Genomic DNA, 17,159 nt, shown 5'->3' on the forward strand with positions numbered 1-17,159 from the left:
CCCAAACCACATGGAAAGTGAGGGTTGTATATCTACGACAAACGCAATATGATTAGTAGAGAACTGAGTCCTCTGTGCCACTTAAACCATGATGCAACAGCTCAGGAACAGCTTAAATAGGAGCTGGTCACGTCTGGTTGTGGACTTGAACACATATTGCCAGTGTTCTTTTCTGGCATCCTATATATATTCATGACATGGGGAGTGTGGAGTTTYAAGGTGTTTTTGTCCCTAGAGGTTGCAGGGAGCTTCTTTCTTGGCAGTTGACCAGAAATGAAAATAATCTTTAAAAGTATCTCAAGTAAGAAGTTTGTTTCTATATTTCTGTTAGCTGTGGTCACTTTCATCAAGCCAGTGATGCATGATGGGACCTAACTGGAATACTCCACACAGAATACCCATGTGAAAACGCTGTTAGATTTGGTTGGGGAAAAACATGGATTTTGTTCTGGAAGAAGGGAAATGAATAACTATTGAGACCATGTTTTAAAAAAAAACAAACCAAAAAACCCACCAACCAACAAAAAAAACCCCAAACAAAAAACAAAACCAAAAAATCAAAAAACCCCAGAAAACCACCAAAAGCAAAAAATAGTTAAACTCAAACCCAAAACATTAGTGATGTTTCTACAACCATACTTGACCAAATTGATGTTGCTCTAAGGATGCTAGAACATACATCAGGATATCCAAGTGATGCGCGAATTGCACATTATTGTACTGATTTTTTTTTTTTTCTTATACCAGATCCCTGTTGACTGGTCTKTATCCACCGAGCTCTGGTACGATTATTGTTAATGGGAAGGACATCCGGACTGAGCTGGCTGCCATCAGGACAGAGYTGGGTGTGTGCCCGCAGTACGATGTCCTGTTCAGCACACTGACAGTGCGAGAGCACCTCCTGCTCTATGGGTCAGTGAAGGCACCTGCATGGACCAAAGAGCAGTTGAATGAGCAAGTCACTGGGTAAGTTTTCCTTCAATTTGTTGAAATCTGTCACCTAAATTGGTAAAGACTATTGCAAGCCACTCAAGAAAGAAAAAATGGAAAACTTGCAAGMAAAAGGCAATGGAAATTGCAGGTTTTGTGAGTTTTTATCATATTTCTTGTTCTAAAATCCTGACTTGAAAATAGATTTCCTAGTTTCTAACTCTTACTTGAATATACTTGTAGTGGTAGTGTCAATGTTTAAAAACCTGGTATACAGAACCATCAAATAATGATGTTTTGTCTGGAATGGAGGTGGTTAGCCTTGTTGCAGCTGCAGGGGTTCTGTGTCATGCTGTCTGCCTTACCTCTGTCCTTGCTGGAGAGGCAGACAGAAAGTGAACTGCTGTGCTTGCCCTGAGTTTTTTGATAAATCAACAATGGCTTTATATATTTATTATCCTTTATTGCCTCACCTGTGGCAGAAGGAAGGTTAGAAAGCCAGAAAAGCTAGGTAAAGGCAGTGCTTGTTCCATTCTTTTTAAATAGGCCACCCTATTTTCCTTTGGCAAAATCCAGCCTTGAAATGTTTCTTATAAATGAAGAGGTTTAAAAATGAACAATCCAATGGGAAAAACAAGTCAGAACTCTGACATGACCTCCAAAGATTTGCCACTTGTCATCTTATAAATGTTTGCTTGAGTGTTTGTGCTGATACTTTGATTTAGGGCTAAATATTATTTTTGCCTAGTATATATTAAACTATCTAGTAAACTGTACAAGTTGGGATCTGGTTCATTAATTTCAAACTACATTTTCTCTACTTCAGGAATAAAAGGTATGCTTTTCAAACTGTGTGGCAGTGTAAACAGTTTCTGTTTACCTTCTGATTCATGCTAGACTTTCTGAAGGACTAGGCACTTCCATGCTTCAATGGAAATAAATGTCAAGTTGGTGGGACTTCTCCTTAAGTGTACAATCAGGTATATGCAGAGGCATTTGTGGCTAAGTGGCTTTCCTTTTTTGGTAGCTGAAATAAAAGTCTGTTACTTTCAAATTTTGATCTGAACAAAYGCAGATATGGACACTACATTCTCTCCAGAAACAACAGAAGCAATTCACTAGAACTACGGAGACTAAGCAAACCTAGTACATGGTTTAAAATTTATGCAAATAATATTCTCTATCTTATAGTGCTTATACTGCTGAATTACAAGTCTGTCATACTACTGGCACATAAGAACACTCAGAACTCTGCAGGCCTTGCTACTAAAAAAAATTATTTTTATAGATAACAAATACTTAAAAAAATTCAGAGACGTTAAAAAAGCAACAAAACAATGAAACAAAATCTTTTTATTAAAAAAAGAGGGCTTCTAAAGAGATAATTTTCCTCACTATATAACTGCAGAACAGGTATTGAAACCTGTTTTCTTAAAAATGAGAAATTCTCTCAGGGTAAATGGCATGGCTTACAGACTRCATATTCACTGAAATGATTCAGGAGTTTAGCTTAGGACTGTTGAGCCTTCCATATGTTGCTTGCCAGGCTGATAGCAGCTGAAAGCTCTTAGGTCAATGACTGGATGCACACTGTGATGAAAAAGAAAATTAAAGGTCTTATAGTGTCGCCTTTATTAATCATGTTTCCATACCGTGCTCAGATGCAAGTTTATCATCAGAGGGCAAGAGCTGAATTGGAAACATTTGTAAGGTATCTCCCAGTCCTTAACACAGGAATTAGATTGGCTTATATAAAATTATTCTACCCTGGGATCACTAATTGGTTTATTTCACAAACACATCTTCTAAAAGAAAAAAAAGGAGCGCTATTACCTTATTTACTTCAAATGACTACACATTTTTTTAAAAACTCAGGCATCTCTAATGTTCTTCAGGTGGTTTGCAAAACCTGAAGCACAGCTTGTGTTATGAAATGAGCAGTCTTTATCATTTTTAAAGGGTCTATAATCTGGAGTTTGCTGAAGTTGTTGGACAAAAAGGTATTTATTTTATTAACTTTAATTTAAAAGTTGTCTGTATAACACTTATGCCAAATCTRTGCATCAGGTGATGATGAGCATTTATGCTTTGTAGGTAAAGAGATATTTTTTTTTCCTACTTGTTTTTGCCACCAAAATATATAATCAGGCAAAGGTTGTGAATTTATCACTTTCCATTTACAGTGCCTTTTCAGTAGTTTTTTGAATGGACATGATGTGACTACAAAAACATTTTCAAAGTTGGTCCTGTTTCTGTGCACCTATTTCAGAGCTCTGGAAGATGTGGATTTATCCCAGCATCAGTACAAACCTGTTGGAGCCCTTTCTGGGGGAATGAAAAGGAGGTTGTCAATTGCCATCTCCTTTATTGGAAACTCAAAGACAGTTGTTCTGGATGAGCCCACCAGTGGAGTAGATCCGTGTTCTCGCCGTAGTATCTGGGATGTTCTTCTGAAGTACAAAGCTGGTACAAAGTTTATGTACATAATTTGCTTCTTGTTTCCCTTTCTGGATTCTTTTTCAATAACTTTAAACTGGATTATCAGAAGCTGGATACATTAATTTCTGAGGAAACATTAAGCTGAACTTGGTTACTTTAAGGCAAGTGAAATGGCATTACAAGAATTATCTACTATTGTACAGAAAGATGCCCAATCTAAAAAAGTATTGAACTTAGTTCTAAGTCCTATCCTGAAGCTTCTCCCCTTTCTCCAGCTTCTCAAAATTACTTTCTGGTTTCCATTTCTCATATATCTCTATATGGATGCTTATGTACTTCTAATGAAAATAGACTCATCAGTCAGTCTGCTCCACTAATTTTGAAATTGATTGTGGGAAGCAAACTCTTCAGCTGGTGAGCACACAATTAGCAGTAAGAACTCACATTGAAGGATTCATTGAAAGAGACACTGCTGTTATGTCTTAAGCTTTTAAAATGGCTGGAAGTTCTAAAACCTTTATACTGCTTGCTATGTATGAAACAGGGCAAAGCAAGTTTCRACCTGAATCTAACTCAAATTGTAATTATGACAGCAGCTTTTGTTTATGTCCTGCAGTTATGTTTTGAAGAGTCCTGGAAACATGTTCCCTTAAGGCTAAAAGACCCTTGTGAGGTGTTTCTCTAGAAACAGGTTTTGTAGACATGTACCAATCTTTCTCATGCAGGTTGCACACTAATCTTTACCACTCACCATCTTGACGAGGCCGAGGTGCTCAGTGATCGCATTGCCATCCTGCAACGTGGCCAGCTGAGGTGCTGTGGTTCTCCCTCTTATCTGAGGGAGACATATGGCCAGGGACACAGTCTAACWCTCATAAAAAAGGTATATTAAAAATGTACTGTACAGAACTTAAAAATGCCTACCAAGAAATAGCTGTGTACATTTTAAGGAAGCTGTATGTCCCTGGCAGGAAATAATATGTGATATAGATTGTTAGAGACCCAGCAAAAAATGTTTTTATTATCTTTCTTGGTTGTTTTGGATGGGTGATATTACTATTGTTATTTAGGAGAACACAGTCTGGCACCTTTGAATATGGTSAATGTCAGTATTTAGCTAAAAAGGGTTTGTCTCACCATTCTTTATTCTTGTCTCACTGTTCTTTTACCTGTGTATCCCAGGTGGGAGGCAGTTTCATTAATTGAAATTTTCCTGCATGAATTCTTCTATTAAGTCCAATACTTCTGGTAATATTTAAKTTTTTATGCATGATTATCTTTCTTTCCCCATAGCCCTCTGTGTTTGAAATCCAGGACCCTAAGCACATTGTTCAGGTCACWTCTCTGGTACAGACCCACATCCCAGAAGCCTTTTTGAAAGAGAACAGTGGAACTGAGCTGACCTATGTGATTCCAGAAAAGGCAGATAAAACCKCTTTTAAAGGTCTTTTTCAAGCTTTAGATGAAAGCCTTCAGCATCTACATGTGACTGGCTATGGCATTTCTGACACAACTTTGGAAGAGGTACTTGCAGTTTTTCTGTGTAATGACTTGATATTGCACAATTTCTTGTGCAAAGCATGTTTTCTAAACAGAAAAAGYRAGCAAACAAACAAAACCTYCCAAATCAGGTAGTCTGTACCTTATAGTTTTRCTCTGCTGTTAATTCCACTCTACTATGATGTATTTTTTTTATTTCAAGAATCTATTTTAAAGACTGATGAACTGTGCAAGCCTTAAATATTTGTTTTTGAATTAACTTAAGGAAAATTTTATGTGTCATTTACTTAATGAGAAGCAGTGTTGTCCTAAACCTGTATTGGAACAAGCTTTAAACTTTCAAGTCTGGTATTTCATTTCAGGTGGCTCTTTGGACAGAAAAAAATATTGCTAAGAATGCTTCCTAATTTACAAGTTCTGAAGCTTAGGACTTAACCCAACAGTGTGATGAAATATCTAAAGGGTATTTTCAGTCTATCCCAAGAGAGAGTGACTTTGATATATGTAGATGTGAATATATATACACACATATTTGTACATGTATATGTGTGTCTATATTAAATGGATCAGAGGAAGAGACTGTTATGCATCTTCATCACTCTGAATTCAGCTCTGTGCAAACAACCATGTCAGTGAGAGGTTATTTCCCTTGGACTCTTTTTACCCCATCTATGACTTTTAAATAACACGATTCCCTAAACCACCACTGTCCAAGAACTGTACTACAGATCCCTTAGAAATATTTTTTTTTTTCACTTCTTCAAGTGATGATAGGAGATAATATAATTTTGCATAGTTTGCAAGTTTAATAAACATTTTTTAGAATGTTATTAAGTAAATTACATTCCTGCTATACAATTCTATGAGGTAAGTCGAGCATTTATTGAAAAGTTTTTATTTTCTTATTTGAGATAGTTATCGTGCTGTAAGGAATAATATTGTTCACTGTCAAACACTATGGATTTGGAGGTAATGTACATATTGAGAATACTTTTGGATTACATCCCTGGGGGATAAAACAGAACTTTCTACAACTGACCTGTATAAAGTAAATGTGAAATTGTCATGGATATGAGGAAGGTTCCTCAGTGTGCCAAATCTATTACTCAGTTGAGACCTTCCTTTTTAGTTTGGTGAAGGGGAGGTTTAGAAACATCTTTAAATGTGGTATTAGATGTTAATGTATCATTCTTCAGCTTGAAGATTTAATGCATTAATTTGGATTGATTTCTGTCACCTTTGCATCTCAACATTAGTTGTCATTACAACCTCAGCTCTCCATTCTGTTATCAAAAGCCTCTTTGCATTGGGAACTAAAAGGACAGCACATAATGGGACCATTTCATCTATTCAAGCAATTCAATCTGGAAACAAAGAACCCTGGCTTTAAAGGAAGAAACATGTTATAAATCTCTCTCTTTTTGTTCTCTTATGCACTCACCATTATTCTTTTTCAGTCTGAGGGACACTCACACTCTTTAAAAATCATATTAATTGAGGGGGAAAATGGACTTTCAGTAATATTTCAAAGGAATCATGAAGTTCTAACAAATCAGTTTCTGACACTTTTAAATCTCAGCAATATTCTATTTGCTCCAATTTRGGCTTTAGATATCTTTTCCAACCATTTGCATTTGTGTATTTTATAATATTTATAATCCAAAGTGATAGTAGAACCAAAAGGGTACGATAGAAGGATGGCTAAATGAATTAAGAGTATACTACATCTCTAGAGGATGCTTTTTCACTTTCTGGCAACTCTGGAGGTTTCAAAGCTTATTGATTTGTTGCTTTGCTTTGAGGAGAGAACAAAATTATTGTAATACCTTTTCAAAATAAGATGTGTCAAAATTTCTTAATTGTGTACTGTTTTTAAATTATCTTCCTTGAAATGACTTGAGAGTTTTCCTCAAAACTTCCCAGGGAAAGCAATATACCTCCTTGAAATATTTCTGCCTTAAAATGCTATGCACCTTCTCTGAGATGCAGGATACTCTAACAATGTCTAGTGATGGCACAATCTCATTAATCTGTTTCACTGTAGTATTGCATCTGGCCAGACTTGTTTCCTTCAGGGCAAAAAACACACCTACTGCTTGTTTGAAAGAAGCAGCCAGGGCAGTCCTTCTCAACAGCCATCTGGACAAGTCTTTGGTCAGATATGGACTTTCTAGTAAAAGCAGAAATTAAGCAGAATTTCAAAGAATTACAGAATTTCACAGAATATTCTGCATTGGAAGGGACCCACAAGGGTCTTCAATTCCAGCTGTTAAGTGAATGGCCCATAAATGGATTGAACCCATAACCTTGGTGTTACTAGCCCCATGCTCTAATCAACTGAGCATGGAGTAATCGCTAAGGCATATGGGGAAAGGGATGCCCTGCTGAGCTCTAGAAAACACATTCTTTTAGGTATAGGGAGAACATACTGTCTCTTTGTCGTGATGCCTAATCCTGGCTCTTCCATACTAGTGTGTTTTGAAGGGTACTTTGCTAATAACATTGTTAAGGTAATACTACTACTTCTGTCCACAATATCTGGTCCAACATTAGGTAAATTGTCATTTCTTCTGTACAATGTAGTCCCAATTACTCCCATTCTTACTAGGATGTTTGAAAACTTGATACTATGGGGAGGACTGGGCAATGCAGGTGACCTTCTGCCTTTATAGTTGTATCAGAATAAATGTCAATGAAACTAGAGTACACACAGGATATATTGGAAAAGCATTTGGAATTTCTTTTTTTTTTTTTTAAGGTGTAGTTGCACTGGCTCTAAAATGACATGAGGTTAAAGAAGAAAATGTGTGTCTGCAGCTATTTTGACACTGAGATAAATATATGCGAGCATAGCCTTTATCCTAGCCACAAGAGGTGCAGTTACTTCGTGGTTTCACCAAGTGCTTGAYGCCCCTGAAGGACAGGATGCCATCTGGAGGGACTAGATAGGCTCAAGAATCGGGCCCATGGGAACCTTATGAGGTTTAAGAAAACCAAGTACAAGGTGCTGCACTGGGTCCAGGGCAATCCCTGGTATCAACACAGGCTGAGGATGAACARATCCAGAGTAGCCCTGTTGAGAAGGATTTTGGGGTGCTGGAGAGGCTGGACATGACCCAGCCATGTGCACTCMCAGCCCAGAGAGCCAAACGTGTCCTGGGCTGCATCCAAAGCAGGGTGAGCAGTGGGGCGAGGGAGGAGATTCTGCCCCTCTGCTCTGCTCTGGTGAGACCTCACCTGCAGTGCTGTGTCCAGATCTGGGGCCCCAGCATATGAAGGGGTCCCCAGTGCACGAAGGACAGGGACCCTTTGGAGTGAGTCCAGARGAGGGCCACCAAGGAAAATAGAGGGATGGAGCACCTCTCCTATGAGAAAAGGCTGAGAGAATTGGGATTGTTTAACCTGAAGGGAAGAACGCTTTGAGGTGACTTGATTGCAGCCTTCTACTACCTGAAGGAAGCCTACAAGACAGAGAGGGAGTTTTTACAAGAGCATGAAATTACAAGACAAGGGGGAGTAGGTTTAAAACTAGGTATTAGGAAGAAATTCTATGAGGRTGGCGAGGCACTGGATCAGCTTGTCCAGAGAAGCTGTGGGTGTCTCATCCTTGGAAGCATTCAAGACTAGGCTGCATGGAGCTCTCTCTGAGAAATCTGGTCTAGTGGAAGGAGTCCTTGTCCACGGCAGAGGGGTTGAAATTAGGTGATCTTAAAGGTCTCTTTCAACCCAGATTGTTCAGTGATTCCATGATTCAGTTGGTGCAGTTTAGTTTGGTTTGCTTGACAGAACTGGTGTGCAGAACCATCAGCAAGCAGGTCCAAGAAAACAAATTAGAATGTGGCTTTAGGCTGTCAGGATCTGCCTCTAGGGACTAAAACAGAAATAAAGGCCAGAAATTTCTGGCCTTGCAGTTGTTAATGGCCAAAAATGTTCCCTGAAAGTTGGCAGGTAACAAATGCAATCAATAACCACTGTTAAATGGCAATTATATTGACTAAGCGAAATATGGTTTATGTAACAGTCAGAGCTTAGCAAGTCAAGAAATAACTTTCAGCAGCTATAAAGTACTTCACATTGACTGGTTTTTATTGTCTATTGTATGAGCTCCTTGGAAACAAGGAATTTTTTGTTATAGCTGATATAATGTTCTTTTGTGGGAAGAAATAAATGGTTTCTTAATGATTTTTGAAAGTTGCACTGTGGGTATAATCTTGCAGCTCAACCCAAACAGAGAGGAAAGAGCAAAAGAAAACTTACATCAATTGAAAGCAAAACTTGGCTGTACTTTTGCTGTTTAGTTAGAGAGGCTCATTGTACCTGTAATTTCTGTTAATTTTTGTTCTCTTTCTTTTTATCTGAAGTTCTTAGGTTACTTTTTAAATTGCAGTTCAGGTTAAGATAAGAAAATGTTAATTTTGTTYTTAGTTTGAGCTTACAAGAAGTAGTAAGTGTGTGAACAAAGCTCACTATGAAATCTTTCCAAGCTTCTGCAAGGCTGGGGTACAAATAAATGCTTGTCTGTGAAATTCAAAGGGCTTTATGTGGACAGAACTGTGAAACAGGATTAAGCAAGAAATAGTAAGYGAACACAAATCTGTTTGGTGAAGTGTATATAACATTTAAATAGACCTCATGATTATGAAGCTGGTGAATTCTGCATTTTTATAATTTTAACTGTAAGTCCTTTCTGATATATGTTCCTCTGCTTAAGAAAGTTCCTTTCAATTTCAATCTAATGCATATTTTTAGATCGGTTTTTTTTTTTATAAAAGAATGATTTCAGTTTTTCTCTTGGTGATTTTAGGTAAGAGGATCCTTTTCATCTCTATGCAATTTGGGATATGCATGCTAATTGTTTTGCTACAGAACACACATTGCTGCCCAGTCCTCTCTGCAGTATTACAATTTTTACATGACTGTGTTCAACTGTGTTGATGATTGCCTTGTCCTTTAAATGTCTTTCAGAGACATTTTTGTCCAAGTGCTTGCACAAATCTAGAACTTTTCCTAGGTCTCCSTAGACACTGTGAATTCCCTAGAATCTGTAGGTTCTTAGTTCTGTAGGATTTTGTATAATAACTTTAGCTGTGCTAGTACAACTAGAACTCTTTGGTGAGAGTTCTAGTTGTGCCCAATAATTTCTAGCTGGATCATCAGAAAAGAGTTGAAGCAGTYACTGTTTCCTTGGTAAAAAATGCAGTAACTGTGTTCCAACACATACCACCGCTTAGGAACATAAAAAGTTTATCAAGGGCAGACAATCTGTTGAAAAATCCTTGCAGATAGTAGTGTTCGTGGGTCGACAATGTTTTGCATAGGTGCTTTTGCATCTATTGGCATTTATTTAAATTCCCTTATACCCAAGATCTCCACTGGAGAGCTGGACTGATTTTATAATCATATTCCAACAGAGTGGTTACAGCAGTTAGTGGTAATTTCTGAGAGTCTGGATGGTTTAGGGTAGCTAGATAGATAGATAGGTAAATAAGTTTAGAAAATGGATTCTGAATTACTTTTTTCTAATTTCATGAAAGGTGTTTCTGAAGCTGCTCCAGGACTCAGAGAAAATGCCCTATGTTCCACGGGCAGCACAACTGGACCATACAAATRGTGCTGAATCAGTCTGTAAGTAAAAAAATTATGTGCCTTCTGAAGAAACTATATTTATAAAGATCAAAAAAGCAAATGTAAGCATGCATGATGCTTTCAAAGTTGAGGARTGCACAAGCAAATGGACAATACTGCCTGCCACCATCTGGTAATTCCATTTTGTGCTTGTGACGTGACCTGCCTTGGGTAGTAAGTTTTTATATGTGTGATTTACCTCTATCATTTCRCAGTCATCTTCCCACCCTTCTGAGTACACATGAACACCAGCATTAACTTACTGCTTTTTACCAGTCTCTGGAAACTAAGTACCCTCTTTGTCTCATACTGAAAATGGATAAATGTTGCTGAGATATACCACAGATATAAAATCTATAAGCTATTAGAAAGGTACTTTCATGTTCATCCATGTGCCATTCAAAAGAAAAAAAAAAAAAAGCTGGTTCTCCTTGTAGTAGAAGATCATTTGTCTTCTTGCGGTATGCTATTTTAGGTTCCCTTACATGTTAAAAAAAACCCAAAACCCTTCATACTTTCTCTTTTTCTGCCCTGCAAGCTTTGTCCCTTGTTAACATTTTGAAAAACTCAGGAAGCTTTTTATTTTTAAAAAATTCTTTATTTTTTTTAAGAAGAATCACTAATCATCAATAATGTGATGCCATTACAAAATCCAAGACTCAAGTTCTTTAATGTCAGTGCCCATCAAGSTAATTAATATTTTCTCATTGTTTCTGGGATTTTCATGCCTCTATACTTACCATGTTTCTTTCTGTTTGATAATTGACATCTAGAATATAGCTTTCTTTGGTTAAATGTCAAACATCTGGTTCTATGTGTGGTACTCTTCATTTTGTTTCTATAGAGCATGGGCACAGGAAACTTGTGGTCTGTGCACCTTTACTGTTAGAGTAACGGAAATGACACTCGTCAACCAAGCTTGCCTTTTTTGTTAAGATAGATTCAATTAGATCTCCCAGTAATAAGTAATCATTACCAGTAATTGTGGCTTAAGGTGAGACCTTTTCTTACAAAGTCTAAGCTTRAATGGATGACTTTTTCCAGAGGGTCTGTTTGCTGGGCTATTCCAGTGTCTGTTGAATCAGTGAAGATATAASTGCACAAAACTAAAACAGAATCTCTCTAAGCAAGAAAAATTACCACTTCTGTCAGTGATGACAATGTGACTTACATTCAAAACACAGTTTTGAATATCCCTTATTTCATAACAGTTTATTTTTTCACGACTCAGCTAGGACATCTGAAGCAATTTCAAATCAAAAGTCTGTCTTCTCCACATTGCATTTTGATTAAAGATTAAGATTTACAGTTCCTAAAGGAATGAAGACAGTATACTCTACCTAAGAACTTGATATACTTTCCCATCTGCCATTCAATATGTGTAAAGTAGTATTTGTTCAAGTGATTGTATTAATAAAGAATTGAGTAATCAGAGACTCTATATTTTTTCAGTCTGATAAATTATAGTAAGAAATTGTGATAATGCCATTTCTTTGGGGATGAGAGTAAAAGAAAATTGTCATTCATTGCAGATGACTGTCATCCATCATTAAGAATAGTTGTGAAGTGTAGGCATAAGGGATATGGGAAATGGTCATAAAAGGTATCCATCATTGTCAAAGTTATCCAGAATACTCCATGGGCAATAGCTTGACCTGTATAACTTTGTCTTTGAAGGCARATTCAAAGGCAGTCAAACTTTCTGTTGTCAGAGTAGTCAAATGAATTTTCAAAACCCCCTAGAGCAAGCAGCTGGGATTATTGAGGAGATCACAGGATGCTACTATTTGATTTGTAAAAGATTTTGRACTAGAGAGATGCTTTGACAAAGCACAAAACTGAACTCAAACAGGAGTGTTGGCTACCCTTTACTCTGCTGAGCCCTTGAGGTGTCAGGATTATGCAGAAACCAAAATGYTGTCTCATGTCTTCCAGACTAGGAGGCGCAGCAGAGAGGTGTGTATGTCTCTTCTTAAATGAAACTGCAGGAAATTCTGCAGTACAGAATTTAGGCTGATGACCAATGCCACWAACAGGCAAGCGATGTAATTTCAAAATGCAATCTCTGACAGTAGCTCAATGAAGTCAGAACTTTGATAATTTCTAATTATGTTTTACAGTATCTTAATGTATTGTGTCTGATTGGAATTGAGTTAAATTTCTTTATAGCAGCCTCTAAGGTGCTGTGTTTTGGATTTGTGACTGAAACAGTGCTGATAGCACACCAGTGTTTCGTCTGTCACTGAGCAGTATTTGCAGTACCAAGGCTCTCTCTTTTTCTGTTTCCCTTGTGAGTAAGCTGAGGATGAGAAAGAGGGTGAGAGAGGACATGACCTGGACAGATGAGCTAAATTGACCAGAGTTATTCAATGTCACATAGTGCCATGATTGGCAATAAAATGTGAGCAGAGGATTTTTTTCAGATGSTAGCTGTTGCTACCAGTGGCTGAGCATGTTTACTTGTGGGAGGCGGTGAATGATTGCTTTTGCAATACCTGGGTTGGTTTTATTTTTCTTGTTTGTTTGCTGTTTTGGGTTTCTTTTTCTTTCTTTTTCCTTTACTGCTTTAACTGTCTTTATCCTGATCCACAATTTCTCTCATTTTCTCTTTCCTATTCTCATCCCCATCCTGCTGGAGGAGGGGGAGTGTGGGTTAGCAGCTGTTTGGTGCTCGGCTGCTGCTTTAGGTCAACAACAAAAATAACGTAAAATAAACTCAGAATTATTTRAACATTTCTAAATGCAAATGTTAGAGGTAAGTATCAGTCCATTAATTAAATTATTTGTAACAGTTTTAATATTGGTAAATTTAAAGATGAAAAGGAYGCTGCAATATCTACTAGTTTGTTTTCTTTGTGGAAAGTTTTCTCAAAACTTTGTTTTATTGCAATGGAAAAACCTCAGAATAAAACTCACTTTTTTGTGACAACAAAATTTTATTTTAAAGTCAGTTATGACTGTGTGTGCAGTCAGAATATGTGCATATATTATAATGCAGTCATGCATAATTAATTTCAACACAGCTGGAACACACAATAGATGGTTATTGTTTTGTAGATGTGTACAGAGTATGCAGAAAAATGGTCAGCCTGAGCTTCCAATGACTGCTTGACAAGACCATTGAAGCCAAATAGCCTTGAGAAAATGAAGAACCTACTCTATGGAGGCCAGTAAAATTATCATAAACCACAGAAGGCAGTATATGTACAGAAATRATCAGGAGAGCTAAACAAGTCCAAGGGATGACTAACTAACCATGGATAAATGACAAAATTATCTGAACATATGCAAAAGCAGGTRAAAGGCTAGTGAGTGGTCTCATTGGCTCATTCTGGGACCAATATTGTTGAATTTAGGTACTCAGATGTTTTGCTGAAGARCCAAATTAATTCATTTTGTAGCCTTTATTGTCTTAGAAATTTCTGGGAGATACCAACTTTGGATCTAGTCCCTTCTGGCAGTAAAATACAGATGGAACCCCTGAGGTATAGTGAAACTAAATTGTAGAAATTCAAAAAGATACATTATATTTTTCTGCACAGTAATATATAACATTTGAAATTTCTTTTCATATAATATTACAGAGAMTAAGAGTGTGGCAATATGTTTAAAAAGCCAAAGAATGGTTATTAGTGGATATATAATATAAATAGCTATAGTAGTTGAAATGCTATTAAAGCTTATATGCCTTTGAAATTCTTGGATAAGTTAGCCTCTGAAAGTGTTGGTGTGGAAGCAGGTTGATGGATGCATAGCTAAKTTTTAACCCTTCCTCTGCAGCAGCTTGTGTTAGCCATTTTGAACCATTTAGGGCCAAATGTTACATTGCTCCTGTTARGATTTGCAAGATCAACAGTATGTGGTACTCCTAAAACACATATAAAAACTAATTTAATTAAGAAATTTTGGCTGAAAAAAAGCAGACAATAACACTAAAACAGCAAACTGAAGAACTTTTCTGAATTTCAATCAGGTTTCAACTCTGCTTTTTAATTAGCTTCATCAGTGATCCTGAAGTAAACATAGCCTTGATGATGAAAAAAAGAGGCAACTGCTGAAAGGTGATGAGTAGCACCAGCCCTAAGGACCAAGTTAGATCACTTGGAAAGCTGAATCCATTGTAAATAAAGTATTTTAATGAAGCCAAATGCTGGTCATATCTGTGTAGTGGGGAGTAATATCCTTGAAAACTCTGACTTTGACTTATCTGCTAATCCTGGTGGGAAAGCATTTTAAGACAGCTAAGATGATTTATATTTGAACTTAATGTACAAAACTGCATGAAGAGGTAATTTTGACTATCAGTTCAGAATTGATGAGACTGATGCTATAATCTTAGTAAAACTTTTGTGTCTACATTTTTAAGTTTGAATGTCTTTAAGGAGGAATGGAGAATCTGGAAAGTGGACAGAGAAGAATTAATATTGGAGTTGGGCAGTGAAATCCTTATAAAGGCACCATCAGGGCTCCTTTAACATAGTTTATAAAAAACAAAATAAAGAAGTGGTTTGCTTATAAAGCCTATTTTTTTTAATGTTTAAAGAATATTGTCTCTTGTTGGGATAGAGTTCTAACTTTTATTTGGGCAGAAGAGATAAACGAAATAAAGGAAGAAAAAGTAAACAAATAGCTGGAATYTAAGGATTGGCATTTATAGAAATTAATTAGCAGTTGGAGTTATTCTACCCAGGGAAGTATGTTGCTTCTCCTGGTGCATTTGATGCAAGGCTGGAGCCTTATGCTACAGTAAAGGGTGTTATTGATTTCTGCACATGGGCAGCAGAATGAAATTTGATGTTCTTTGGGTTGGTGATCAAGTGGTTTCTTCTGTTCTTAAAGAGTATCCCCTAATCGACTATGACAAATTAAGTTTTTTTTTTTTTGTAATGTCCTTGAAGTTATATTTTAACATCAGTTTTTAAATGGARCTCACTTCTTTCAAATCCCTGTACAATTCACATTAAGGGACCTAAGAATTATTTCAATACTTCATCTTGCAAAATATAACTTGACTTCTAAGAAAACTGTGGTCAAGAAGTATCAGTGTCTCTGTTTAGAAGAAGTGACTGCTTACATGAAGACTAGTTATTAGAATTTTCAAACTTTTACTATCCACTTATAAGGAGAAGATGAAGCATAAATTTCAGTAGAGTAAATAACTCTACCAATTAAATTCAACGCTAAACCCTGAAAAAGTGTCTAAATAGATGATCTAAAAATCTTGGGTACATTGTATTTTTATCAGGTTTTTTTATTGTTGTTTTAATTAGTTTTTTTTACAGAAAATCTCATTATTCTTTCATGTGTTGAAAACTYAATTTTGCCTCTTGAAATATTTAGCTTTATTTTCCTCAAACCTGAATCTTGCTTCCTTCACCCTGTCAGGATTCTCTGAAGCATAGAATAAGGATGAGCATCTTCACAGTGTTACCTATTGTCACAAAAAGATAGCTGATTTTAAAAAATAAGATCATTTGAGTTGTTTAAGGTTTATATATGAATTTTTCTTAGTAAATATGTAGCTGTAACTCCTTCTATCCTTCTGAAAGTGAATGGTCAATTTCTTCCTCTTTCCTCAAATATTTCACTCTTTTTACCCACTGCTTTTTTTGTCTCATACAAATATTTTCCCTCCCRGTTGTTTTCTTTGTGATTGCTGCCTGGTTCTTTTGTACTTTTCATCCACAGTATGGACATTTTGRGCTCTGTCTTAGGTAGGCTCAGACAATAGAGGGTTGCTAGGAAGACAATGGAAACACAGCTATTTTCTAGTAAAGGATGCTACTCTTACAATGCCAAGAAGCTCATCCATGTTCCCAACCTCCTTGTCCTTGCATTCATCTCCTTACTTCTGAGAGATGAAAGAAGTTAACCCTGCCTGCCTTCCTCACAGAGACCTTTTGTTATCTTCAGCTCTAGAAAAGAAAACAGTCAGTAATACATCTGACAAAAGGGGGCTCAATTGAAAAGAGTATTGATTTCTGCAAGTAGTACAGAACAAGAGAACAAAACAACAATCTGTTTCGAAAGTTGTATTTTAAAAATCAAATTAATTACTTATGAAAATATTCTCTTGGTGGAATTGAGTTGGTTTCATAAAAGTCACTGTATGAAAGTGACTTATCTCCTTTCCTGTAATTTGGTATTTTTGTTTGTTCTTATAATATATGAATCTAGTTTTGAGTGGAAGGTTTGCTTGAACYGGTACATTGTGGTACAGATTCTGACATCAATAAATTAGAAATTGGAAATAGCCATTAATATGCAGACTAAAATATCAAAACAACTGAGGAAAGTTTTTGCATAGCTCCATCTTATGATGGAAGAAATGATGCCTCTTATATCCTGCCTAGGATAGAAGAAGTAGAATCCTTAGGGAGACTTTAAGTTGTGGGTCACTAGAACTGATATACAAGCAGCTTCTGATGATGATGATTGTATATTGAATTTCTGTATTTCTCAAGTGTCTTCTAAACAGAATAGATTACTTGGTATTAACATCTTGCAGTTCTTGATGCCTGATGTGCATATATAAGAATATGAGAAAATTGTCAACCTTTTTTTTTTTTTTTTTTTTCTGGCAATATGTTTCCTTGCCTTTGCCATAATCGGAATTGTTTGTATATTAGTTATTAGCAGTGCTTCTTTTAGAAATGAAAGTTTGG

At 36.5% G+C, this 17,159-nt stretch overlaps 1 protein-coding gene across 1 annotated transcript in view; it reads left to right on the forward strand.

Moving 5' to 3' along the window:
* The window catches only part of ABCA13 (ATP binding cassette subfamily A member 13), a 171,143-nt gene that overhangs the window by 71,900 nt on the left and 82,084 nt on the right, over nucleotides 1-17,159 (forward strand). Inside the window, exons 31-35 of the mRNA XM_057370805.1 lie at nucleotides 748-966; nucleotides 3,200-3,396; nucleotides 4,095-4,252; nucleotides 4,663-4,893; nucleotides 10,404-10,494. Of these exons, the coding sequence (XP_057226788.1) occupies nucleotides 748-966; nucleotides 3,200-3,396; nucleotides 4,095-4,252; nucleotides 4,663-4,893; nucleotides 10,404-10,494 (896 nt within the window). The remainder of the gene's footprint in view (nucleotides 1-747; nucleotides 967-3,199; nucleotides 3,397-4,094; nucleotides 4,253-4,662; nucleotides 4,894-10,403; nucleotides 10,495-17,159) is intronic.

This window comes from Malurus melanocephalus, unplaced genomic scaffold (assembly GCF_030028575.1).
Source record: "Malurus melanocephalus ecotype Western Australia unplaced genomic scaffold, MMel_1.1 scaffold_133, whole genome shotgun sequence".
NCBI lineage: Eukaryota > Metazoa > Chordata > Aves > Passeriformes > Maluridae > Malurus > Malurus melanocephalus.